The sequence below is a fragment of the Solea solea genome, chromosome 12 (assembly GCF_958295425.1).
Source record: "Solea solea chromosome 12, fSolSol10.1, whole genome shotgun sequence".
Taxonomy (NCBI): Eukaryota; Metazoa; Chordata; class Actinopteri; order Pleuronectiformes; family Soleidae; genus Solea; species Solea solea.
In genome coordinates this window covers 12,130,002-12,157,961 of record NC_081145.1, presented here as the reverse complement: position 1 = coordinate 12,157,961, position 27,960 = coordinate 12,130,002, and the positions used below count along the sequence as shown (strand labels likewise).

The 27,960-nt window shown below is 41.7% G+C and overlaps 2 protein-coding genes across 3 annotated transcripts; both read right to left on the bottom strand.

Moving 5' to 3' along the window:
* Positions 1 to 1,002: 1,002 nt before the first annotated feature.
* si:dkey-29p10.4 (tripartite motif-containing protein 14) lies at positions 1,003 to 6,737 on the bottom strand. Of its 2 annotated transcripts, none has more exons than XM_058646534.1 (7): positions 6,458 to 6,737; positions 4,805 to 5,706; positions 4,587 to 4,682; positions 3,227 to 3,475; positions 3,110 to 3,132; positions 2,623 to 2,777; positions 1,003 to 2,492 (listed from the first exon to the last, which is right to left on the bottom strand). In XM_058646534.1, the coding sequence occupies exons 1-7, from the start codon at positions 6,681 to 6,683 to the stop codon at positions 1,948 to 1,950; spliced, it is 2,196 nt and encodes a 731-aa protein (XP_058502517.1). In that variant the 5' UTR covers positions 6,684 to 6,737; the 3' UTR covers positions 1,003 to 1,947. The 2 variants fall into 2 exon arrangements, with proteins under 2 accessions (XP_058502517.1, XP_058502516.1); XM_058646533.1 differs by having other exon boundaries at positions 1,004 to 2,492; positions 6,428 to 6,737.
* Positions 6,738 to 9,370: 2,633 nt separating this feature from the next.
* Positions 9,371 to 27,682, bottom strand: LOC131470672 (LHFPL tetraspan subfamily member 3 protein-like). The gene is made up of 4 exons (XM_058646644.1): positions 26,667 to 27,682; positions 12,872 to 13,108; positions 10,354 to 10,383; positions 9,371 to 10,244 (listed from the first exon to the last, which is right to left on the bottom strand). Exons 1-3 carry the CDS (start codon positions 27,091 to 27,093, stop codon positions 10,367 to 10,369), a joined length of 681 nt encoding a protein of 226 aa, XP_058502627.1. The 5' UTR covers positions 27,094 to 27,682; the 3' UTR covers positions 9,371 to 10,244; positions 10,354 to 10,366.
* Positions 27,683 to 27,960: the final 278 nt, after the last annotated feature.

The window sequence follows — 27,960 nt, the reverse complement described above, 5'->3', positions numbered from 1 at the left end:
ATCGGTTTGAAAACCCCTGCCCTCTAATGCCATGCCAGTGCACTTTCCTTTCTGACAACAATAATGAGAAGTAAAAGCATGCAATCTAAGAGAGAGTGAGAGAGAGTGGCAGTGACTGGCAAAGCTTTGCAAATGAGGCACTCTTAGGTGCACTTATTGCACTGCTTCAGTTTGAATTCACTGGAAGAAGGACGGAGCACAGAAGACACTAATGTACGCAAATTCTTGATAGATGGAACCGTTTAATTCCTTTTAATGAAGTATTGATTTTTAAAAGCAAATTGCATTTTGTGCTACTCTCGATTTCTGTTTAGAAACAAAAAAAAAAAGAGCACATCACCACAAATCTACAGCCTGCTGTTGTCACAAGTGAGTGTTTTGTTCAGTCCACATCCACTGTGTCATTTATCACTGTACATGATAACACCACTGTTATGGTGACTTGGTTCTGTGCATATTCTTTTGAGACACAAATACCCGGGGGAAATTTCACCAGAGCAGCAACAAGGACGAAAGAGTGTCTTCTTATTATACGACGACATTTTGACAAGCAGACTCTCTCACTGTTACCATCAGGATATAGGAAGGCTGTAGGCTGGGATCTCTAATAATCACTTTATACCTCGACTTAGGTGATGCACAATAATCACGATGAAGCCGTCTAGAGCCTTCAATAGACCCCACATCCCTGCCAACATACTCAATAAGCTCATCTCATTTAAAGGTAACCAGTCAGAAAAACGTCTGCTGTGAAAAGAATTTGATTATATTGACTGCTATAGTGTCCTCGTCTTGTCCTCACAGACTTGTCTTGCATTCCGCTTTCATGTGCCAGAAACAGGGAAAGAAGGAAAAATACAGTCAAGCCCACAGAAGACGTCCGAGTACCTCTGGCTCGTGCAGCTACAAGTGTGAAATTGTTGCCATGGTTGACTGGTGCACCTGCATGGACTCAATGCGTCAAGTGTCTGAAACTTTGCCAAACAAATCACAGGAGGAAGATTTTTTATTTTATTTTTTGAATCAAAACGAGGCATTAAACAACAAAATATAACCAACTGGACCTTGGTCTGTACAAAGATCAGTTCACCCTGAATGATTGTGCTCGAGCTTATTTAAGACTTTCAGTAGTTCATTTCATACTGTAGATCCTGAAGCTTTTGTTTCTTAGTCAACGTGTGTGGATCAACCTTGATCCGTGGCCAGCTGTTCCTAAACCACTGGCACGCTTTTGCTTTAACAGGACTCCAGAAGGAACTGATCGCAAATGACTTCAAGCACACACACACACACAAACACACACCTTCAGTCAGAACAAATGAATCTCAGCGGCTACAGATAAACAGGACAATGTATTGACTTGAGCAATTTGTAACGCTCTAAGGAGTTTGTCCCTGAGGCAGTGTTTATCATCAGTAAAGCTCACATGTGGTGAAGGCAGTGAGAGTTTGGTTAAAATGTCAACCGGCACTCTCTGTGGAGAAAACACACCACCCATTCATACGCATACGACTCTATAGTTCTATTTAAATATAAACAGGAAATAGAATGCACTTGTTCTAGAAACGTAGACTATTTATTTGTGGGAAAAAAAGGCTCAGAGGATAAAAGATTCAAGACATTGATTTGATACCATCATGTAAAAACACTGTCATTTCTTCGCAGATGGACACAGATATAATTTTTTTTAAATTTTCAGATATAATTTTTTTTAAATTTTAAAACCCTGATTAAAAACAACTTTTGGAATGTACTATGTATAATATATAGCGGATAGCATTCCCAGTATCATACAAATGACATTCAATCATATGTTGGCAAAAGCATAGCATTATTTACAGTGTGGCATGATGTGCCTGCAAACAATTATAATGAATAAAATTTTCTACGTACAAAAAGAGTATTCTGCAAATTTACAGCAGAACTGAAATGTCAGTGTTTGACAGATTATGTTTGGAACAGATCACAGACGGCCAGCTGTGTTTTTGACACAGAAAAGGCCGGGTAAAGGGGATCAGAAAAGCTGTGCTTGTAGGAATACATCAGTGTTAGACTGCCCCCTGGTGTCACATTAAAAAATGATAAAATGCCTTCTTCAAAGTCAAGGAACACTCCCACCCTGTTCAGCCTGTCCACGGCCACAGGAACGGACACTTTGTTATGCTGAGCTTCTACCTTCTTCTTGTCACAGGCGATGCACCAGGAGTAAACGTTGAAGCCCAGACGTGAGCTGTCCTTTTGGCCCTTCCTCTCTATCTGTCCCTCACACACTCCCACCTTCCATCGGCCGTCATCCACAGACACGTTCACCTCCCAGTACCAGCGGCCACTGTCCACGGCACAGGAGGCCAGCACTTGTGGGAAACAGCTGAAGCGAGCTTCGTGCTCAGCGTAGAGCTGCTGAGTCTCGCTGTAGATCGCTCTCCTGTTGTTCTCAGATAGCTGCAACTTTGAATGGGCTGTATCTGCGTCCAAGATCGGAATGGTTCCATCTGTACAGAGGGAAAAAGAAAAGTACATTTCATATTTTAAGATTAAAATTCATTTGGGCAAACTTGGGCCAATAGGATTTATTCCCATGTTCGTTCGTGAGTGGAACGGGTGCCAGTAAACTTGTCTTACAGCGAAGTCTGTACAGATCTCGGTCTTTGCCAGGCTCAGTGATGGCGAGTGTGTCAAGACGCTTCTCTGTCCAGCGCTGCAAACATTTCAGCCGGGCCCGATCCACCTCCTCTGGAACCTCGAATTGCTCCACACAACCAGCCGTGTCATTAGCACTGTAGAAAAGGACCAGACACAATGATGTGTTAAAAAATAATAAAACAAAAACCTACACAAACAAGAACACAAGTGCATTCTGTACTAAAAAAAGAAAACGGTTGAAGATTTCATAATAATAAAAGTAAGTAAGGAATTTTTTAAGTTTGTAAACCATCTTTTTTTCCACTAAGCATGTACTTAAAAGCAGCTATTTTGTATTTAGCAAATGTAAACCTCTAAGGCTTAATCCACCCTTTAAGACTACATATTGTTGGTGTGACATTCAGCTACTGACATGTTTAAAAGATAGCTGCTGTCTGTTGTCAAAGTAAGAAAGAAAACCACTTACAGCTGGGCCACCTTGCTGTACTCCTGTTAAAGAGAAAGAAAAAAGACATTTTATTTGGGTAGGTTTTCACATTTCTCATATTTCACTGATGGTTTTACCCAATAACCTCAGACTCACCTTAATGAAGGCCTGGTCCTGAATGCGTGTGTCTCCCTTGCTATCGGCCAGTGCCTCCAGGGTGTGGAGACCTTGATGGATGGATAGCAGGGAGCTTTGGAGCTGGCCGAGTTTCTCCTCTAGCCAGCCCACCACCCTGCTCTCCTCCTTCATCACACACTGAAGAGCCGATTGCTCCTCCTGCTCCAGGACCTCTCTGATGGCTCCATACTGCTGTTGCACTCCTTCTCGTGCTTCACTTAAAGCCACCTGGATAGACATCATGTAAATCAGTGTGTTGTGTAATTGTTACCACATAACCAACCAAAACACAATGTCAGATTTTGTATTTCCCAGATATGGGAGCTTCTAACCAAATATGAATCACAAATTTGTATTTGTATATATTTGATTAATTTTTTTTGAAGAATGCATACAGAGAGAATACCACTAAGTCATTATTTTATCATCTCAAGGCACTGCCTGTCAAACGTCAAGAAGTAATAGGGCCCATTCTCTTAAGAACAAGACAGAACTCTCCTAAACAATAGTTTTGACCAAAATGCAAACATACATACCGCAGGGAATTTCAAACAACCATCTAACAACAGTTTTTCAATCATCGACAAGTCGATCTATCAACACCGACAGACACAGATGAAAAAAAAAAACTACAGAGCAACTCAGAGAGAGTGAAGAACCTGGGGCATAAAATATATGTGGAGGTAAGTAATGTTCACTTCAGAACTGCCCACAGCAACTTTTTACATTTACATTTACACAACCCTGTCTTTTTTTTCAGGTCTGCAATTGCTTTCTGATGCAATTCCTCATGCAAATGGATTTCCACTTGCAAGAAATCCCACTGCCACACAAGGGTAAAGATGAAAAGGGAGAAATATCACAGAGCTATACTCTCAGTACCGAGCCAGCATGGTGGCAACATCGGGACACAGAACTGAGCTCGCCACCATACTACCAGTACGCACACGTCACTGGTCCTCATGCAAGAATCATTCCTACAAACAACATGGTCTTAAGTGTTGTGTCTAAGTGCTTTAGGAGAACATTCACCAATGTTCTCATATTGAGAATTTTCTCACAGGTATGAGCATTTTTAGAGTTTAGAGCAGAACGGTTCATGCTGTTCTGTGTCACCTGTGTGAAGTTTAGAAACTTGATACTCCACTGCTGAATCAGACAAAAATAACAGACTTCCCTTTTGTGAATCCTGAAATGAGGACTTGACCTGCTCTCATCAGCATCAGGGGTTTTTTTTCTCCCCAAAACTTAATATTTTCTATTTCTTAAACCCACCAAAGAGTCATAAAACCGAATTAAATACATCAACTACTGGGAGAGAATGAAAGAGTTCTCTTACTCTTGAAGTCTCTTTCTTCTCTGTAAGTTCAGTGACTCTGCTCATCACTTGCTGTTCAGCATTTTGCAGTTGTTTGATCTCTTCTTTCAGGTTCCCCTAAAAGAAAAAAAGAATACAGAGAAAAACATACATTTCCTGCTCTGGCTCAGTTTTGCTTTTAACCATAATTACTGTATTGTATTTATTAAATGTAAGTCTCTAAAATATTCCCCACTCACCCTGAGCTCGCTCTCTGCCTCCCTGATGCTGATGCAGACATGGCCACGGTGAGATCCTATGACAGTACACACCGTGCACACACACACTTCACACTGCCGACAGTAGATCCTGTTCATCTCATGGTGCTCCTGGCACCTCCAGGGAGAAATGTCCTCCACGGGAGGAACCAGTGTGTGACTCCGAAACACAGGAGAGTCCAGATGTGGACGTAGGTGCTCTTTACACATGGAAGCTCCGCACACCAAACAGGTCTTCACAGCAGACTGATACCCCATCTTTGGACAATAATGGCAGGGCACAGGGCTGGTATTTTTGTTCTCCGTCATGGAAAAGATGCCCTTGTGACTTGAAGATCCTGAAGCAGTAGAATGCTTGGTGAACAGCAGAGGTGGCTTGGCAGGATGATCAGGAGACTTGTCTTTATCTCCAGGAGAGCAATCAGAATTGGCAGGTGAGGCAGGTTTCCTTGGTGATGCATGAAGTCCTTTCTTTTTCCTGGGGGTTGCAAGAAGAGGTGCCTCACATATATCAACTTCATCTGAGCTGTCGGTCTCGTTGACTGTGATGACTTCTGAATTACATTGGCTCTGCTGGTTTGCCTCGCTGCCAGACCTTTTACCGGAGGATGGGGCACTATTATGCTCAGACTGTGAAGATTCTGGGTGCTCCTCTACCTTGGATGTCTCCACATTGGATGACTGCCCAAATTCATGTGAAAAGGAAGTTGTGGGTGTCTCAGTGGAATTGGACTGCTCACAGGGGGAGGACACAGTTGATCGCTTGGTATCAGGTGGCTCAGATGCAGGAGTGCCGGCCTTTCTCTTCCCCAGGAGTCGGCTGGTGAGTGAGGGCCTCCTCAATGCAGAGTCAAATTTGTTTCGTGCATGATTATTGGATGTGGCTAGAATTAAAAACAGATTCATTTAGAACATTTACACTAATGTTTCAAATACAATCCCACACTTGACCAACATAATTGTGCTTGGACTGCATGTATTAGCATGCAAACACAGGTTTTACATTAATTAGAGCTGCACTCCATTTTTTGAAAGTCAGGATCATGTCTTAATTAAAATGCCACATTCACTTTTTTTTTTGTTTTATAACCACTTATCCCTCTCCCTTAAAACGCAATGTCGTTTGCCAGGCCACAGTAGTAAATAAAAATGTGTTATTAATCTGCTCTGTCTGGTTTAATAAAAAAATAAACATTTGTGCCTCAATATAAGCAATAACAGTGAGGGGACTGTTTGATATTGTGTTTTACATATAATGGCGCACTTTTATAAAATTGTAACGTTCTTTAACTTACGTTAAAGACAAAAATAAGATAAAAGTATCTTAGTCCACATCACTGCTTTCATCTCGTGGGCTGTTATCTTGTGGTGAGAAACTTCGAACAGCTTTACAGTGAAGAGAAACACGGATGTAAATGGAAAGTGAACTTTTGTTCGTCACTATCACTGTCAAAAGTGAACCAGCATGATCTTATCATGTATTAGCCTGGTTAGCTTGTACTTGCAGCGAAGTTAGCTACATTGGCTAACTGCACAGTTATATATTCAGGTGCTAGTTTTACCCCCACGGTTTCAAGCCCAATGCTGACCCGTTTTAAACGGTACCTGCGCTGCTGCTGCTGCTGTTAGGCTCACCCCATGGATTCGGGCCGGACGGCACGAAGCTGCGATCGAACGGCAGAGTCTGGTACACAGTTTTACACCGGAACTCTGGACAATGGTACGGCCCGTTCGGAGCGACGCTCCACAAGTCTCCGATGCATCGTGAGCAGAAGCGGTGTTGGCACTTCAGGATGACCGGGTCCCGGGTCAGCTCGTTGCACAGGGGACACTGCGTGGGGACGTCCAGCGCGGCCCCCATTTTTTTTGTGGGTGATGAAAACAAATGTTTGTCCACTTCCTGTTTCCTCACTGTCAGGCGGCGGATGCTGAGGCGGAGCTTCGCGTTTGAATCCCGCTTTTCCGCCCACTCATCAAACCCTCAAAAGTCTTAAAGATACAATCCGTATATTTCAGGGGCGTTGAATTACCATTCAGACAGTAACAATATATTTGACAGTTTTCAAATTAGAGGGATTATGACTGAATTCTGAAAAAACATTTTTTTTTTTTTAAATTACTCAGTTCAACAAAAATAAAATTCCACATTCCACAAAGATTTAACATTTAGCATGTTACTTAAATGACTCATTTTAGGAAGAAAATGTATAACCCATTTTCTTCAGTTTACAACAGAGTCTGTCCAGATAAAAAACCAAAAACTTTTTTGGCTGTTAGAACATGCCATATGAAGTAACTTTTCATACTTTTCTCATTTATTAGTCTCTTCTTCCTCCGCTCCTGTCTCCCTGTGGGCCTCACTGCTGTGATTCGCTGTCACGTGGTGATTAACAGCACATGCTATCGATATAAAAAGCTTGTAACTCTGTCAGACCTGGGAAGTTATCAGTGATTTATTAGTAAGGCAGGATTGGATAGGACAGCGTCTCCCACTGGATCAGTACCTATACCACTTATCATCACAATATGTATATTAAAAGTAAGTAATTCATTAAATTTGAAAGTATAAGCAAGGGAAATGTACTTAAATTGCATCAAGTTAATTGCATTAATTCATAATGGCTGTACAGAGCAAAAGGTGGGCAGATCCTCTCAGGCCAAGACCTACGTCCTAGTCTACTGACAAGACTTTTAATCTGGAATCTGAATTAACTCACAGTATGGATGGTCTGAAGCCATTTTCCTAGCAGTCAAATATTAATTTACAGCGTCTGTAGGAGCTATTTGTTTGTTTGGTATTTAGATTTAGGTATTTAGGTATCCCACACTTACAAGCCCCATGATTGAATCTACATAACCTAGGCTAGCTGGAATTTTAGCTTGTGCAACTTCCATAGAAATATCCCCAGGTACCATTTGTACTATTCATGACTGCTCTTCCTGTGATGGTTTTGTCCTGAATAATGTAAATGTATTAATAACTACAGGGGCATAACATTTTTGCTCTGAAACATTCTTCTCTGTATTGTGGCCATGACACGTGAGTTGGATTAAAAGGCAGTTGTGACTTGATTTGTGAGTGAGAGTTCAATCTCATTTTATCTTTAAAATAAAATGCCAACCTTGACAAGAGTATTGATCGAAATGATGAAGTCATATTTGTGGCCTATAACAGAGTCCAAACAACCATGTTCAGAATGATATAACCAACAAATACATACTGTATGAGAGGTTGACTCATTCCTCACCTGTAAAAGTACAGACTGACAAACCCAAGGACAACATCCTTGCCTTTTCTAGACCTTTCACTCGTGTAATACTGTCATCAGAAGGTGAATGAGCGTCAACAGATCTATAACACACTAGTAACAAATATATGATAAACTAAAAAATCCCAAACATAGATGCTGGGACTGTTTTGGGTGAATTCATCATTTTGTAGTATTGTATCATATAGTAGAGTGTGTGCTGTTCAAATGTAAACGTTACAGAAAAACAATACAACAAAATTGCCAGTAATGTGATCCTTGGTCTCACTGATCCCGTAGAAACTGCCTTTTTTAAAAATGGATGCAGCAGAAACAAGTGTAATATAGCACAGCATAGAAAAATGGGCTACACGGCAGAGAAGTGGCTAGCATTGCTGCCTCACAGCAACAAGGTCCCCAGTTTGAATGTTGGTTCAACCAAGGGCCTTTTTTAGAGCGTGGGTTCTCTCTGGGTTTCTCCGACTTCCTCCCACAGTCCAAAAACATGCAGTTTGTGTGATTAGGTTAACTGGCCGTACATGTGAGTGTGAGAGTGAATGGTTGTTTGTCTTCGTCTTTGGCCCTGTGATGGACCCGTGGGATCGGCTCCAGCCTCCTTGTGATCCTCATGTGGAGGATAAAATGAGTGAGGGACTATAATATAGTTAAAACTGCAAAAAAAACATCACATTTTCTATAATGCAGTCTTTACTTCAGAACCGTCACAATAAAGAAACAACACACTTTTGTTTTACAGTGAAAACCTTTACTAAGTGTTAATATATTCTCAAATGAATCTCTTTAATTGCTGTAGGATAACCCCCTTGTCCACATTTGCTAATTGTTTGGTATGTATAGAATATCTATGTGCAGTACATAAGAATATATCCACAGGTGAGGCTGGGACAGGCCTTACTGATCCGTTATCTCCAGAGTTCAGTCCTCAGGCACATCTGTCAATTTATACAATCCTCCAGCTCCAGTGTGTTACCCTGTATGTCCCAACAAAACCAAGCGAAAAAAACAGAACAAAAACAGGCCAAAGAGAGAAACAGGACATGAGAAAGACAGAGAGGGATTTAGCTACACAACAGCACAATTGTGTGTGAGGCTGGAATATTGGTTCACCAGCTCAACAATCTGTTGCACACGACACATTCCCGCTGCATGCACTCACACGCCCCTCCCTCCCTCCCTCCCTCCACACACACATACACAAAGAAGCACACTCACACAGCAACTACAAGTCCTGCAGCAGAGAGTCCTAATAGCCCTGTCACAGTGTACAGACTATAAAATATCAGATTTTTTTATTTTATTTCCTCAAACTGAAGCTCTGTGCAAAGTTAGATAGCAGGGCATTGGATGGGTTTTGTTAAAAGTTCTAAAACATTGTTAATATTCACTGTACATACTTTGTAAATACTTTTTTTTCCTCTCTCTTTTTGGTGATAATCTTTTTATAAAACAGTCTTAAATATCGTATTTTCTAGTAAATGGGGATGAACAAAGGAGCATATGAGAGAAGAGTCATGTCGTTGTCAAACCTTACATATGAAACACAATAGATTTACAGTAACCCAGCGTTATCTGGAACTGAGCCGTTTCTTCTTTTCACAAAGGAAAACATGACACATTCTGACATTGATACACACGCCTAATGTGTTAACATATACTAATATTTGTTATTACAACTGGTTAATGTGTGGCGTTGGTATTGAATGTTATGTATGCAGTATACAGAGTCGCTCTAGTGGATAAGAGGGAGGTGCCTTTCGTGTTTAATGTGTTTGTGTGGCTGTGCTCGTACTGCAGGTGTCAACCTTGTGCCTTCTCCAGTCGGCAGTGGGAAGTTCACGTACACATCTCAATAAGAATAACAGTCTCTACCCCTGCTATTGTCTATGCGATGTTGTGCAAGTCTTAGCTCCATGGACACTATGGGATAAAAGACTGGGCTCCATCTAACTGCTGGGAATGACGTGGGAACTGTGAGCAGAATGGATTCATCAGTAGTGTTACACTGGGTTTTTTGTTTTTTTTGGCAGGTAGATGTAAAAGGCAGGCTGGCTGGTTGAATACTTTTCCTCTCCTCCACAGACCTGGACTGCCTCCTCCCTCTATGCTGATGTCAAGGGACTAGTATGAAAACAGACACATGGAGAATCAGGGACCTGAGGGAACAACAAAAAGAGAGAATATTGTCGTAAAATCAATCAAACAAATATTTCAATCGTCAGAGTGGGATTTCTGAGCTGTATAGTATGTTCTGTTCTTACTCACTGTACAGATTGAATTAGGCGTTGCCTCCCTCTGTGAAAAGAAAGCAGAACAGAGAACGGTCATAAATGATGCTGCAACATGCCTCTCAAGGTCATGCTGTTAATAGGGTTTCATGTTTACACATGCATCGTCCACAGTGGCTGGCTGTGCTGCTCGCAAACACCAGTAGATGGCATCATGGATGAACTAATAAGCAAAGAAATATTGTAGCTGTAATGAATTTTCATGAAAGACAGCGTCTCTGGAGACCTGAAACTAAGGCCTGGTACATCACTGAGCTTCACAAAGAATGAATGATTCATTTATTTTTCTTCCATAACATTGTGTACAGATCATTCATCCTGACTTTTGATTTGATCTGATGTTTGTCACTTGAAGGTCACAGGGGTTGGGGATGAGAAATTAGAGCGTGTGTGTATCTCTTCCACCATAGCTTGATCAATAGGATCAGGCAAAAAAGACAATCCAAATTTTAGATATTTTTCCAACAATAAAAATACTCATCTATCTGTGCTGATAGCTATAGTCATATTATAAATACTATAATAAGATAGAGGATATTCACAGCTACACCCACAGTTGATTAGATGTGGCACCATATGTATCAATACAGTATATTTTTAATAGGTGTGACAACAAACTGAGGAATCATCAGTCACCCTGTGCACATTTAATAAGTCCCTCCTTAATTCTCATTCTTTCTCCTAGAATCTCCACAGCAGATCTTTCTGAATCTATTACAGGCTGCATGCCATGAACATACTAATCCCATTTCCCACTGGGACACATATGTAGACACAGGTTATTTCAAAACATCTTGCTGGTTATATATCTGAGCTAGTGATCCAGAACTCCTTATATAAGCACAGTTAAAACCTTTAACACAGTAAACTAGGAGGTATATTCATTTGAATCCTCATTCACCCTTGTCATTTTCATGTGTACATCGTTTTTATATAACACAATGATGTGATCATGTGTGGTAAAGTATGCACCACAGCACAGAAACAGCCTTCTTAAATGTTTTTAATGACCTAACTCTGCTGTCTTGGGTTGTCATTTGTCATTTAACAGAAGCTTCTCTGTTCATCTAGACACGTTGTGCAGAACTGTGGTTTTCTCCGTTTCTATAGCCCTGTGAATGTGAGACGTTGTGTTTTTCACTTATTTTATATATATATATATATATATATATATATATATATACATATATATATATACATACATATATATATGTTTTGTAATCTATTTCTTCCTGTGTTTTATGTCATTTGAATGTTATTGTACAGCATTTTGTGCAACTGTGTTGTTTTTGTAAATTCACACCTTCGTTACGTCTCAACTCGACTACTGTAAATCCCTTTACGTTGGTCTTGATTAGCGACTCTCCAACGCTTACAGGTTTTCCAAAATGCTGCTGTTTGCCTTTTGACAAAAATAAAACAAGAGTATGATCACTCCTGTTCTGGCCTCTTCACACTGGCTCCCTGTGTGATATGTTGGGCTTCTTTCTTTCCTTGCCCTAACAGGGAAATAGCCTTGAAATACTTGAATAGGCTTGGTTGGACTGTTCATTCTCTTTAAACTAAGCGTGTTTGTTTTTTCCCCACAGAATTTCCGCTCAGAAAAGTTGGTTACTCTTTATCGACATGGATCCGAAGTTTATCACATCAAAAAACTTTGGTTTTCATTTGTCATATAAACAAGTTAGTGCACTGGCTGTGATTCTTTACTGAATTAAAATCCACATAAACCCTTTTTGCTGTTCTGTAGGTGTTTGGAACACTACTCACATCCTTAAACTACCAGATCGGGCCTATTTTCAGATCAGCCTCCTTGTCCACACATTTCTGTGTCTGCCAAGAGACTCATTCACAAGGATTCAGACTCACTGAGTGCTGACGGAGCTAGAGAGCTCAACAATCTCAGTGTCGATTCATTCATTCTGTCAAAGAATGTTTGCATTCAACCTTCTCAATCTACTCATCGCTCTGCTCCTGTGTTCAACACATTGAGTCGAGTTGCACTTTCCGATCCTGGCGCTTAAGTTTTAAAGTGCTCTCCTTAAAGCTTTTGCCAGCCCGCTATAGCACAAATTGTACTGAGCGAGCACTTACGGAGAAATTTGTTTGGTACCTTCCACCCAGATTAAAAGACAAGTAAATTAATTTAATTTAGTAATTAAGTTATTACGGTAATTTCACCTTGGTCACCAGAGAGGAGATGGTTAGAAATACGCCTGTACATAGTTTCCTGTTTTTGGACATTGAGACAATGTACAACTACAGTGTTTTTTCTCAATAATATGTTCTTTAGTTTACATGCAATAAAATGTAAATAACTGCCAGATATTGAAGGACATTTTCTGGCTCTTTTATGGTTAAAATGAGCAAAATAAAGGTCCAGATGGACATTTTGAGTCTTAGGTGTTAAAGGGTTAATAACAAGACGCCGTCCTAAAACTAAATGACACTTTCAGCGTGTGACTTATCTGCTCAGACAGAACTTTCTCACCCACCCTTGCTTTCAGCCAGCAGCTCTTCTGACATGAGCCCGTCCTGTCTGTTCCCCAGGACGAAGGCCAGGAAAGAGAGGATGAGAGCATCGAGGATGCCCATAATAGCCAAGATGTAGGCCCAGCGCACTGAGCAGGCTCCCAGGCTGTATTTGTCTGTCTTATCGCCGCACATCCGCCGCACCTCCTCACTGTCCCAGCCGTCAGGGTAGATCATACAGCCCAGCACCAGAGAGGCACCTAGTGGGAGGGAGAGAAGGGAAAGAATGAGTCAAAGCAGAGTGGCTAAATTAGTGAGGAGAGCGGATGAAATAGAGAGATGAGCAGATTAAGGAGGATGAAAGGGTATAGGCAGAACAAAAATGAGCACTGGAGGAAAAGATCACAATAATAAAGGAGGTCATGGATAATGAGGCTTTGCGGGGATGGGAAGGACAAGGATAATGTTCCTTATTCCTTCAAGCTCCACCCTCGCTTTCTCATCTCTGTATATTTGACTGTTTTTCTGTTTTGTCCGTCATTTTTTTCATATTTGGGTGAGAACCAAATGTCCAGACACCGTGAATAATGTGTCTGTGAAACCAGCAGACAGTCACGGCCAGACAAGTGGGCAAAAGCATGAAGATTGAAGATACAGCTGGTCATGTGAAATGCCAGGATTTCCCTCCCCCTCATTCATCCTTGCATTTTAACTTGCATCTTCATTCTTATTCTCACATTTTGCCCAAAGTGGAAAATCTCTTTCATCTCCAGTTTAGATCCCTCTCATCCCCACACTGAGAGAGATTCTTCTCTGAGGTGATGCTGCAGCAGAATTTAATTAAGGAAAACGAGAGACTTTCAAGCCCCAATGGGTAAAATGTCTCATCTTCAGCGTGGATGAGGTTTTCCTCGGAGATAATGCTGCAGCACGAATGCCAGCAGACCTGGAAACAGAAAGCTGACTGCACACATTTCTAGAGCGCATTGCACATTAATAATAAAACACGGCAATAGAAACACACCCACTTCTCTAACCCTTAAGCAATTGCTTGTTTGTGTATGTGTTTTTTGTTGGGATACAGGGTTTTGAACATTATTTGAGTTTTTATTTACCACATAATTAGTTTTTCAAGAACGGACACACTGAACAGACACGAGTATAAAACGGACAAAAGTGGAAAAAAGATGACAGTGTCACAGACTACAGTGTACATGAAAATGATATAAATGATACAATTTCACTTTCACAGTCACCACATCTAAACCCAAGCTGAACACCAACACCACGTTTTGGATCATGTGCACACAGCACTGTCAAAACAGTTTTTTATATCTCAGTGAGGACTTATGCATTCCTTAGCCCCCTTTTACCCTAACCTTTAACACCAAGTGTATCAAGCACATTTTGCATTACCGTAATTATGTGACAGTTTGTTCTATCGGGGTCACCAGAGAGGTTAGAAATACACCTGTACGTAGTAGTTGTTGGACGTTGAGACAAAAACCTCAAACAAAGGTTATTTTAAATGTGTTTAATACCGTTCAAATTTCAAATTTAACATGCAAAATCTGGTGTCTATGTACAACTACAGTGTTAAATTGTTAATTTTAATATGCAGTAAACTGTAACTAACTGCTAGATATTGAACGCTATTCTGAAAGAATGGGTAAAAGCACTTGCTGCCAGGACATGTTCTGGCCCTTTTTGAGGCTCAGGTGTTAAAGGGTTAACCATCACAACTAATTGCCTTACCTTAACACTTAGCCTATCCTTAACATAAACCCAATTTTAACCCCAACCCTAAACCCTGAAAAGGCCCTTTAAAGTTGTAGGGCCCAGACACACACACACACACACACACTGCAGTTTGTTACAGTACAGCTGCAGTGTTTAATAGTCCTGACACATATATACAGAAATTACAGTGCAATAGCTGCGGCAGACAGACTGCATACCAAACAGAGCAGAACATCCCCAGGACTCCTCTTCTACCTTCTACCGTGGCTCCAACTGTCATGATAAATTTATGATGCCCGCAGTATTTCAGAAAGCAATATCTCAGGTGCTTGATCAGACTCAGGCCAACAGATGAAAGAGAATAATCCATGAGCTAGACCAAAGAAAACTCTCTCTTTACCGAGTGATCCAACGCCACGTAATTAAGCAACAGAAACCTTTAATGTTGGCGTTATAGTTAAAGCCCAGGTTTTCGAGATTGCACCATTTTTTCACGCAACATATATTTATATATATATATATAAATATTAGACTATAAGTGCCTGTCAAATGTCCAATTGTATTTTCTTATAGCTGTATATAAAGATTTTTGAGATTTAAGTTTCTATTAACAAGCTTTACTGAACAAAGAGAGCCCAATAGAATCAATTAACATTTGAAATTGTGTTGTTTTTTCCCCCTTCCAGATGCTTTCGGGTGCTTTCTTTGCCTTTGGCTCACCATCATGAATATTACATGGAGACCCAGGAGGAGGAGAAGAGGAGAAGAAGCTCACAGAGGCGGGAGCGCGGGTGCAGGAAAAAAAGATGAATAGAAGAGGAATTCACTAAAAATTGCTGATAGCATCGGGGCAGAGAGACCAAAGGGAAACGAGCGATAGAAGAAGTAAAGTATCTGTCGCAGTCACTGCTGAACATTATCCACTGCAAAGGCTGTCTCTGCAGGAGCGCGTCCCAGTCTGGAGTCTCCCCCTTAATACAATGCAGGTCAGGACATTTGTTTCAGCACAATGCATCATCCACTTACACGACGAGACGCCTCAAGAAATGCACAGAGGAAAATAAAACCACTATGTTTGCATACTCAACAGGAGGAAACAGCCTTCGTGTGAACAGTTCACACGCATTATCTACAAGTCATAAAGTAATACATACATTTATAGTATGCCAAATATGGAAAAAAGGACAATAATAGAACACTGACTGAAATGCTAGTGTCAATATATTATTTTCATATTACTACTGACAATCGATCAAAAAGTTTGTTTCATGGTCCAATGTGTGAAATTTAGGTGAAATTATTTTCATTTGGCAGAAATTGAAGATAAAATAATGATGCTTTTTGTATGAATTGTTGTCTTTCATCACCCCAGAATGAGTCGTTTACATTCAAATTCGAAAAACTATGTTTTCACAACAGCTCACAGTGGACAGACTTCACTTAGAGTTTTGATGAAGGCCGCGTACAGTAACACCGTTGAGGTGAGGGATATTCAGCTGCAACATGCAACTTCACCATGTCAATGAATCTTTAAAGAAAGGAAACCAGTCATGATAATGATAAATAAAAACATTCTACAAAGTCTGTAACCCACTTATTGCCATGTCGATGCATGGTGTTCATTTCACTGAGGAACAATCACGTAGCTGTTAAATCCTAAACATTAAAAAGCACTTCAAATAAACTCACATAGCTCATTTATACTAGAGTGCGTTATAAATACGACACAATAATAGTGAGTGAATGCCCATTAACAATAAATATATGGGAGTTCATGTGTTCACTGAAAAATATCCTCTCTCATTATCCGTTGATATCTGCTGACATGGACCATTTGCACTGCGCTGGAGCAGAACTTCTCTCTGCAGTCATAAACGCTGAGCTCCAAATCATCAGCACAGAAATAGCAGCACACCTGACAGAGTGCAGCTGTCAGTCGCAGCCGAGACGAGATATTAACTGAGGGCCTTAGCCTTCTCTTTCTGCTTCACCCTCCTCCCCATCGCCTCTGGAGAAGCAGGAGGGGGGCAGCAGACAGGTGCAGAGGGAGGACAGACAGATCATGAGGCAGAGGGCGAGAGAGAGAAGGGAGATGTGGTGCGAGACAGGCCTGAGCAGGGTGCCATACCTCAGCCCTGTGTGTGACCGCCAGCCAAGTACCAAGCCCGACACCCACGTCATGAGCCCTGGCTGCCATATGCCATATGCCCTCGGTGAAGCTATTCTCAGCATTTACTCCATCCTGTCGTCTCTATATACACCTCTTTGTTCGCGTCTGTCTTCCTGGGGAAACGGTGGCGGCATGTGAGTGGAGAAACTGGGCTGAGAGTTGCCTGTTGGCTAAGAGTGGCTTATGTAAGAGGTGTAGGTAGAGCAGAATTGGTGCAAACACCGTCATAGGAATGTGTGAGGGCAGGACGGCAGACTGTAGGATGACAGTGGATGAATGAACTGAATCAGGGGGGTCAAACATATGGCCCGCGGGACAGAACCGGCCCTCTAGAAGGTCCAATCTGGCCCGCAAGATGAATTTGTGTAATTCTACTGTTGTAAGAATGCTGCGGCCCCTTTAAGAGCCGGGCATGTGTATGTGCAGGGAGAGGGAGAGAGGGAGAGAGGGAGAGAGGGAGAGAGCGCGAGCCGTGCTGTGTATGTGTGTGTGAAGTGCGGGCAGCGTTAGCATTAGTCACTACGATGTGTTGTGTTCCAAGTCTGTTGAGAGAAATAAACGCTCAGACTCTTCCAGATCACCTGAGTGTCCGCCTGTTCATCCCTGAACCCTTACATCTGTAGAAGTAAGTGTTAACACTACATTGAAGATAATAAACTACAATTATGTAGTTATCCGTACAGTAATTACTAATCTGTCCCCTGGGGTTGCATTTTTATTAGCTCCCACTTTAGTTTCAGCAATACAACATAAATGTGTTGTAAAATCATTTCTAGATCTTGACATACAATACTAGAATATTTAGTTCCAGACACCTGTGACTAAAGCATAACATCTTCAGGTTTTTCATAATATGTTTCATTACATGTATCACAAAGGAAAAAGTTGGAGTTCTTGTTGTTTATACGTGATTATGCTATTATTTTACTCGTCCGGCCCACTTGAGATCAGACTGCTCTGTATGTGTGTATGTGGTTTGACACCCCTGCTTTAAAGTAACCCAGTCAATGCAGCGTGCATGATTGTCAGATTCTGTCTTGACTGAGCCAGTACATCGCTGCTTGCATTGGGTGGCTGATGGAAATATAGGGTTTTGTATATTTCATGCTCTTTCAATCTCTTACGCATCAGCAGACATGAAAAGGAATATAAAATGTTCCGATCCACTTTTCGCTTCTTCTCATTTAAATAGTTGAGACGAACAAAGCAGCCAAACTCCACCATATTACGATGAATACAGTATATCTATATTAACTCCTTACACAAACATAAATAATAAATAAATACTAGCAAACCTGCCCCATTTTGTGTATAATAAGCGACTGGATCTTAGTGATTCCAGCGACTCCACTGAGTGGCATTTAAGGGAAAAACTATAAGTAAAATAAAATCAGCACAGACGTTGTGGAAACAGTGTTTGTCTCAGTAAGACTTCCCATGAACTCCTGTTTATGATCCAATCCTAAATAAGGCCACTAATGGGAGTTCCTGACAACATGAGAAAAAGGAACATTTTTAATCTCATCCAAACAGAAACAAAACGACAGTCGGCTTGTTCTTCATTGGCCAATAATGTGACGTGGTTCGTCCCTGATGCTCGTCGTCTACGCTGCTGTTCTCAGTGTGAATCCTGAGGCAAAGAGATGGCACTGGCACTGCTGGGGCACACACAGCATGATGATGTGACTGGGTGTTCTGATGAGTCACAAGCAAGTTGCAAGGACCAAATCAAAACATGACTCATACGATTCAAACTCTTCTTCGCACTCCCCAGCTCCACGCGTGGATGTGAAGGGAAAGAGTTCCTCAAGAATACTAAATAAACTGTGAAAATGTGGCACAGCTTACGTCTGCTTCATGGTCCAGGTTTAAAAGAACAAATAATTATAATTACAAGAACAATGTTGGTTCTAGAAAACTGCTGATAGTGTTATAATCTCTGTCACTATGGAAGAAGATGAGAAAAAGAGGACATCTTTGTGCTATGAAATTACAAACTGGCCATATTTAAGTGACGGAAACCTATTCGTCTTGCATCTTAGGTTTTAAGGCAGAGTTGGCACTGCAGTGGAAGAGGAAGGGGAGTGCAGTGCACTGTGAGCAGAGCAGGGGGGAGGGGGGGAATCAGGCTCGGGTGGAGAGCTTATGTAACAGATCCAGATGCAACCAGTACCTCAACAGAGGATAAAGACTGACAAGGGCAGCAGGGATCAAAGGAGACCTTTAAATTCTTTGTGAAAATACGGTTACTCCAGAAACACAGGAGCCCACTGTGCTCTCTCTCTCTCTCTCTCGCTCTCTGTCAACAGCTAACATCAGTAATAGACTGCAGTGACCACCAACCAATGATGATGCAGTAAAATATGTTCAACCATTATGTTCTTATATAATAATGTTACAGGGCTCAACACGAACCCCTATAGTTAGTAAATTATAATATACAAGTGTATGTGCAGTGGTGAGAAAAGAATAGGAATCATTGAAGTACTGAGTAAAAGTGGCAACAGCAACAAAATAAGTGAAATTATACCAATTGGTACAAGGTGTCATAATGGATACAGACCGACAAAAGAGGACGAACAACAACAGCTCGGATCAAAAAAAGGCATTAAAAGGAATTACTTATGAAAAACCTTTTCATTACAGCACTTTAGCAGATCTGAATCACCAGAATGTGAAAAAAATGACATTTAAAACTAAAAATGTAAAAAAAAAACAATACAGTTATATAAAACTGTTGCGACTGGAAGTTCTAAAATGTTATCATCATTTATTACGGCTCATTCATGTGGTGGTTCAAACCATTGTCTCACAGCAAGAAGATGCTGGGTCCAATTCCCGGTCTGGGACCCTTCTATGTGGAGTTTACATGTTCTCTTTCAATTTTGGTTGTATGGTGACAATAAAGATACTTTAGTACATGATGGCATAGAATGTTGAACAATAAAAAAAAAATAATAGAATATAGCAGCCTAACAATTACTTTTTTCTTAATTGAAATTTTGATTTAAAATTGATTCATTATTCAACATAAGTGAGGATTGTTTATTTTGTATATAGAATCTTAGCGCTCCAGTTTATAATATCTATCACAAAAACACTGCTTGTGTCCTGGGGTCAGTTCCCATCTTTTATTTTGTTTATTTTGTTGTTGTTCTTGGTTTCCTGTTTTCCTGTGTTCCTGTGTTCTGCTTTTTGTTTGAGGCTGGCTGGTTCTGTGGGGCGGAGCTTCTGAGCCACTCACCTGCAACTTATCTCCTCGTTTACGTCTGCTATTCAGACTCTGGTTTCTGGATGTTTTTCTCCGTGTGGTAACAACTCTAATCCGTGAATCACAGAGACTGTTGTATCTTGTAATTGTGTTCCTTCAACGCTTTTCTAATTGCTTCTGCCCCCTTAGGTTGTGTTTTTCTCCTTAGGCTTGGTTTTGTTTATTTTTGTAAATGAATGAGTTCCTCATTTTTTCCGAAAATAATCTGGATTTCTGCTCATTTTTGGGGTTCAGTCAGTTTATCCTTTATAAATCATCCCAGCTTTTAAAAGGACAACTCGTTTACTACCATCTCGCTTTACTAGCGTAGCTGCTGTGCTTCCGCCTTTCCTCCATCGTTCTCCATGTCACCAAACACAAAAAACACAGCTAAACTTGAAAACACAGAGAGACACTTAATGAAGTGGCACCAAACAAGTGCAAATATGTATATTTTATACCTGGCAGTAATTAAATCACATACATTGTCAAGGTGTGCTCATCTGTGCCCATGTCTCATATGAACATCAGTGACACAACTGCAGGAAAATCGGTCAAGGGACACAGTGTCCTTTCTGTCCGTCCATCTGTGCAGAAAATCAGCAGCCTGCTGTGGTCGGGCCACTACTGAGATCACAAAGATTAACTCCAGCTAATCTATAGTTCACACTCTGCAGGGCTACAGGGACACCAAACACACAATAGAGTCATGACGAAGACTTGGCTTGAATTTTGAGTTTGTATTCCACGGCGTTTCACCAAAACTCAACGTGTGGGCTAATTACTCACTCCGATCCGTTTGTGATGTGGTGTTTGAAAACATGATGATCTCAGGAGTCTAAAATTATAGCAACTTTTTTTTCTGCATTTGCAGCTAAGCCTTGTATCGACAAACGCACATTATAAAACAGCACACGGCCAGGCACGTGAAGATTATTCTGCACTGGAACAACCTGCCCATGGTGTGTAATTAAAAACACATTCAGCGCACGCATGTAGATCCTTCCATGCTCAGGAGGGAGCACTGCATGCATGATGGTTCCCCCCGTGCCTCCCGCTAACTATAATTACATGGTTCAACATGCATTTCTTAAAATGCAAATACAAGGAGTCTCAGTGTGTTAATGTGGGAGTGATTTGAAAATACAGGAAGAGAAGAGGTGAGTGATTGTCCCTCGCTGTGTGATGTGAAAACATCATGTTGCCGATGTGATTGTTGAGGTTTTTACCGCGAAAGACGTGCACAAGGATGTGTGCACATTCTTTGTCATTTCAAAAAAGCCAAGTTAAACTGACTAATACCACTATAATATTAGTGTGTGAGTGGAGCAGCATGTACAACACCAGGAGTATTACATGTGTGTTCCTGTGACACACAGGTTTGCGACCCGGTCAGTACAAGAGCCTTTCTGCATGAAGTTTGCATGTTCTCCCCCAGGTGTGTGTGGGTTTTCTCCAGGTTTGCCAGTTTCCTTTCACAGTCCAAAAAATGCAGTTTTGGAGATTAGGTAAAGTGGACACTGTAGGTGTGAGTGTGAGAGTGGATGGTTGTTTGTCTCTACGAGGGACTGGCGATCTGTCCAGAGTGTACCCCACCTTTTGCCCTATGACAGCTGGGATTGACACCAGCACACCCCCCGACCCTCACATGGAGGATAAAGTGGTGGAAGATGGATGGATGTTCCTGTGATTTAGTGGTTGCCAACATAATATGATAATACAAAATGAAGCATGGCAGAATGTTGTGCTAATGTCACAGCAAAAACTACTGTATAATAAACACAGATGCTTGGACATTCTGAAAAGATAACCCTGGCCTGTAGTGTTGGGCTAAGTATCAAAGACATCAAATAAGTAGCAGACATTATTTCTAAATTATTATTATAATATATATAATAATTATATTATTATTTTCAACAAGCAATTTATTTCTTTATATTATGTATAGGACACACTGAATCTCACATGACAAGAACAGACCGATAAATAAAATAAACAAGTATGGTGAAGAATACAATTCTGACCCCAAAAAATGCAATCCTTTTTAAACAGACTACAGCCTTCCAAACAGGTCAACCCCAGTCTGCACATTATTTTCCTGCTGACTTCACAGGCTTATATCCAGCTTATCTAAGTACAGTATGACTCACACCTTGAGAAGAGACAGTCTACCATAGAGAAGCACTGGAAGTCTACATAACAGTGTGTAGACCACTGTGTATGACTGTGAAGTAATTATCCGACCTCACAGCCTTCCTCGTTAATTGGTGTACGAACCCCAGCTGAACAGCCCTGACAGAACGGAAAACACACAGAGAAAGAATTGGACAGAACATTATGTGCAGGACTCACTGACACAAGGCCGTGAAACGTAGAGGGAAGATAAAGAGAAGAGGAGTGGGCGACAAGGTGATAGATGAAATTACTGAGTGAAACATGTCGAGCTGCACAGGGGGTTAATTGGCGTGAAGGTAACATGTAAATGGGCTTGCTTTTGCAACATGCATCTTGCTGTGCTCAACTCAGCGGAAATGAACACACACTTAGATCTGCATGCCATGGACTTGAGCAGATGCACAGACAAAAATAGCATCGGTGAGAAGGATACATGTTCAACTAGGGCACCACTGTGCTCAACTTTGTTTGGCCATAGTCGACAGTAAGGCTTGTAATGTGTCCTGGTTGTTTGTCTTCTCATTAAACATTCAACATTTTCACCTGAGCCTCAGAAAACTCTCTTCCTAGAAAATGGCGTGCGATGTGCATGTGCTCTCACTAACAATTCACTAGATAGGAGCTGTGTGCAATGGCCTGAATTTAATACATGCTACTACATGTTTATCCACAGCCTCCCGACCTCAGCCCGAGGGGATTTGTGAAAGCTGCTGGAAAATGTGCCGAGTTTTTGTGTCATATAAAATAAACTCTTTCACTCACTGTGTTACGTGTTTTTCACCTGTCATACCAACGAAGCACCACAGCCAAATGAAGTTACAAGGCGTAGACTTAGATTGTAGAAGCACAGAGAGCGGTTGCTACCACAGAGTAAACAACAGTTCTCTGAATACTGACTGTGTCATTCATGTCCTTGGACCAGTGGACGGCAAGCTATGGCTGACCCACTGTGTGAATCCTAATGTGAGTTTGATTTATTGATATGAGATCTGACACACCAACTGAAAACGACCAAAAGGAAAACACTGAATAAAGGAAAAAAGGGCTCTCCAGGGATGCGTGATATTAGGAAAACATGTGATAATACCGTAACGTCAATATGACTCGTAATATATGAACAAACCCAAATTGTATGGTCTTCGTGTCTATCTGCTTTGGGTTTGCTGCCAGTGTAGACCCAAACAGTGAATGGCCTATGCAGTCATTGAGAAACATCTCTGCAACTCCAAACAAAAACACCCTTCACTACCTGACTTCTTGAAATAAAAACATGAAAACAAATTCAATGTTAAATAAATGTAATCTGTAAACATTTTAAAATTAAACTTCAGTCAATCACTGCAACAGTTTCCTTAACATTTCTCTGCACACCAAGAAGTTGGGGTATGATGGTGGTGGTGGGGATTGAAGAAGTGTAAATTATACAACTTTATGAGGACATATGGGGGAAATGATCTACCTTTATTGTAACTTCTTGGCCAAACAAAACTAAAACGAGCAACAATCTACGTTGATCCCAATTCAAACAGTATTTTGAGTCTTCTTCTTCTTCTTTTCCTTTCAACTGCTCCCTTCAGGGGTCGCCACAGTGAATCAACCTCCTCCATCTCACCCTGTTCTCTGTATCCATCTCTCTCACACCAACTAACTTCATGTCCTCTTTCACTACATCCATAAACCTTTTCTTTGGTCTTCCTCTAGACCTCCTGCCTGGCAGTTCCAACCCCAGCATCCTTCTACCAATATACTCACTATCCCTCCTCTGTACATGACCAAACCATCTCATTCTGGCCTCTCTGACCTTATCTCCAAAACATCTAACATGTGCTGTTCCTCTGATTGACTCATTCCTGATCCTATCCATCTTCGTCACTCCCAAAGAGAACCTCAACATCTTCATCTCTGCTACCTCCAGCTCTGCTTCCTGTCTTTTCCTCAGTGCCACTGTCTCCAGACCATACAGCGTCACTGATACTCTTTTATCACACCCTGACACTTTTCTCCACCTATTCCAACCAGCTTGAACACGTTTCTTCACCTCTTTTCCACAATCTCCACTGCTCTGGACTGTTGACCCTAAATACTTAAAATCCTCCACCTTCTTTATCTCCACTCCCTGTAGCCCTCATGGTTCCACTTGGGTTCCTCTCGTTCACACACATATATTCTGTCTTACTGCGACTAACCTTCATTCCTCTCCTTTCTAGAGCATATCTCCACCTATCGAGCTTTTCCTCCACCTGGTCTCTGCTCTCACCAAAGATCACAATGTCATCTGCAAACATCATAGTCTATGGAGATTCCTGTCTAACCTCACCGCTGTCTCACAGTTGGCATATGTCCTGCACCAGTCTAACATACTTCTCTGCCACTCCAGACTTCCTCATACAGTACCACCCTGTCATAGGCTTTTTCCAGATCTACAAAGGCACAATGCAGCTCCCTCTGACCTTCTCTGTATTTCTCTACCAGCATTCTTAAAGCAAATACTGCATCTGTAGTACTCTTTCTAGGCATGAAACCATACTGTTGCTCACAAATGCTGACTTCTGCTCTCAGTCTAGTCAAACAGTATTTTGAGTGATATGTATGAATTTTACTGCAATATATCCATGACAATACATTTTAAATATATTGTGCAGCCCTACTTCACATCATAAACATAATGCTTACCCTAACATTAACCCATTTCTCCTTAAACAAAGACTTAAGCCCCAAAAAGCCTGTTAAATTGGTCCACACAGCCTACTAAAGACATGTACACACATACACACACACACACACACACTTTGCCATTCATCACCATCATATTGATGATTTGTATCTCCTCATCAAAACACCAGTGGACAGTAAGAGGTCCATTACTGATGCTAGTGGGCCACCTGAGCTCCACAGGGCCAGTGAGTGAAGACAGTGTGACTCTAACCTTCACCTAAGTGTACTGGTGTTGGACAGTGCTAAGCAGCCAGGTTTGCTCATTAGGGAGCTCAGTGTCAGCCTGTCATGGTGAGGGTCTCACCTCTTGGCTCTCATCTCTCAGCTGCAGAAGCGCAAAAGCCCAGCAGTCTCATCATTACACAGGCGCGGTGCAATAATTCAACCCAACATTACACACTGAGCTGGAACGGTTCCAAATAATACCCCTTGTTTGTGTTTGTTTGTGGTGAACAGGAAGCCAGCTGCTTTGACCAGTGCCGCAGCTGAGCTGACCAATCTTTGGCAGCATTTCACCTCTTCTCAAATGATGGAGAACTCCTCTCACACTGGACGACATTAGCCCTCCATTACAGCAATGAAACGCTGCCAGCAGCTAGCCACTGACCTCTGTGACATTTAAACACCCACTACACTGTCAACACGAGTAGGAGCAAACAAAGACCTGTTGGCTGAGGACAAGTTGCAGATACGTACAGTAATCTACACGAACAGGAAGAAGACAAATCATGCTGCTTTGTATTCTGTCTGTGAGTTTGACTGCAGATGGGAACGACACGGTAAAGCTCACCACAATACATTTGTCATGGTAAATTGCCATTTTAGAGATCATGAATGAAGAAAACTGTTAATATGTCACATGAATGAATGCTGGGTGGCTGCCAACATACAGTCCTAGTGATTTATTTTCCACAAGGGAGAGCCTGAATCTATCTGGTCACCACATTTATAATAATCTTATTTAAGATTATTTTTTATTTCACAAGTAAATAAATAGATAGAGAAACACTGATTTAAAGGAACAGTGTGTAAGAATTAGTGACATCTACTGGTGAAGCTACAGAGTGCAACAAATGAGGAACTGCTCTCCCCCTTTTCCACCTATGGTTGCCTTTCTATACCAGAAAGGATGTAAACACTTTCACAACTCCCCACTCTTCTCCTCCTTTCTTTCTGACGTTGCCTCAATCTGTGTTGGTTTATGCATGAGGGCAGAGTCGCTGAGTGAGCTCCTACTTCACAACATGAAAATGAATGGTGACACAAGATGGTGGCCTATTCTGAAGCTACAGAAACCTTAAATTTCCAAGCAGTTAGAGACATGCTAACGGGAGGTACATTTGTTTTGGGTTTTTTAACCAACAAACCTGTTAAGTGCTTTGGAAAATCAAGAAAATAAAGGTTAACAGCCATTGCGCTGAGAAACAGTACTGAACACACTGTGCTGTCCATGGTGCTGAAAGGGTGCTGAGAGTGACCGGAACAGTGCCCCCAGCGTGCCATGGCCTCAGCCAAACTTCAGAACCATGGACAGCACAGTCCTGCTGCTTTTCATTTATCAAATCATGTGATCAGTCCAATTCAAATCCACATCAGTATCCCAGCGCAGTGTGACATCAAGGGAACTGCAGTGTACAGAACAAAACAGTCCCCACAATCATTTCATCTGTGCAATATGTTATCACTGGGACCAAAAAAATAATAACTTTAAGCACTGGGTTAAAAACTATGTCTATGTTTTACCCTGTTAGCACCCAAAGACACTTGCCTGATGCCGCTTGCATCCAGCCACAGATCTTGTAGACGGTGGACGTGCTGAGGAGGAAGAAGAGGCTGAAGCAGCCGATGCAGGATACAACGAGCATCATGGACATTCCGATGAAGAAGGAGGCGGCCTTGAAGGCAGTGGAGGGGATGGCGGCGAACTCGGTGAAGCTGCCCTGACAGGCCAGCTCTCTGGAGATTCCGTCTCCGATGCAATAGTGGAACAGACCGAAGTATCCGGCCTGCGGCGTGTCCACGCCATCCCCGATCCAGTAGGGCTGCGAGAAGATGGTCACGTTAACGATGCCGAACAGGATCGTGAAGATGGCCCATAAAAGTCCGATGACGCGGGAGTTGCGGACGTAATTGGTCTGGTACAATTTCGCAGCTTCTGCAGACGGTAGCATTGATGCGGCAGATCCAGGTAGCATTTTATGCAACACCGAAAATTAGATGAATGTTGCGATGTGTCCGAGCACAGCGCGAGGACTTATCATTTAGAACAGGTTGTGGATTTTTTTTTTAGAAAATAAAATAAAATGCACAGAATGAGCAGAACACAGCGAGCGGCAGTACATGCGCAGAATTTATGCCCGTGCAACTGCAGCACAGCAACATCTGTCAGCAGCAGCAGGCGCCATCAACTCATGACGTCGTCGCATCCTAAAGCAGGTGAAGCAGCAGCAGTCAGGGAGCTGGAAGCAAAGCAGGCGATTTTCACCGAGAAAAGCTGTGAAAACCGGGAACCTCGAGCACAAACCCCGCTCCCTCACACTGGATGTGTCCTGCCGTCAACTGTGCGCATCACTGCCGCACCGTGTCGCTCACTGATGATGCCCTTGGAAGAAACTCTGACCGACACACAGAAACGTAGACCTGTACTTGTTCACAACGGCCACAGCACGAGCTCAGCACGCTAATAATATTATAAACAACAAAGTGGGTGCGGTAAAGCTGTCGTTTCTCCCGAGTCAAACCATCAAACACTACATTAGGAGTGTTCCCACATCGTAGCGGATATGGTAAATGACAACTGTTGTGCGGAATTAACAACATCCGTTTTTCAAAATAAAACGTTGTCGCAAACTATTATGTCTAAGTTGCCCACACTTCAACTTAGAGACATTTGGGATTGTCTACATTACTCAATAACATGTAAAACATAGTCATCTAAAATGTTTCAGATTTAAATACATGTGAACAGTCCAAATTGATAATGTAATAGTTTTAATTTGCTAACACATCACATGTAAAAACGGGGGAGGAAGGAGAATCAGTTTTGTCCATTTCAAGCAATC

Coding starts and splice junctions, on each gene's coding strand:
- si:dkey-29p10.4 (XM_058646533.1), bottom strand. CDS start 6,683: ATGGGGGCCGCGCTGGACGTCCCCACGCAGTGTCCCCTGTGCAACGAG. Junction 3,476..4,586: donor AGAAGAAAGAGACTTCAAGA/GTAAGAGAACTC, acceptor ATGTCTATCCAG/GTGGCTTTAAGTGAAGCACG. Junction 3,133..3,226: donor AGGACCAGGCCTTCATTAAG/GTGAGTCTGAGG, acceptor TCTCTTTAACAG/GAGTACAGCAAGGTGGCCCA.
- LOC131470672 (XM_058646644.1), bottom strand. CDS start 27,093: ATGCTACCTGGATCTGCCGCATCAATGCTACCGTCTGCAGAAGCTGCG. Junction 13,109..26,666: donor CTGGATGCAAGCGGCATCAG/GCAAGTGTCTTT, acceptor CCCTCCCACTAG/GTGCCTCTCTGGTGCTGGGC.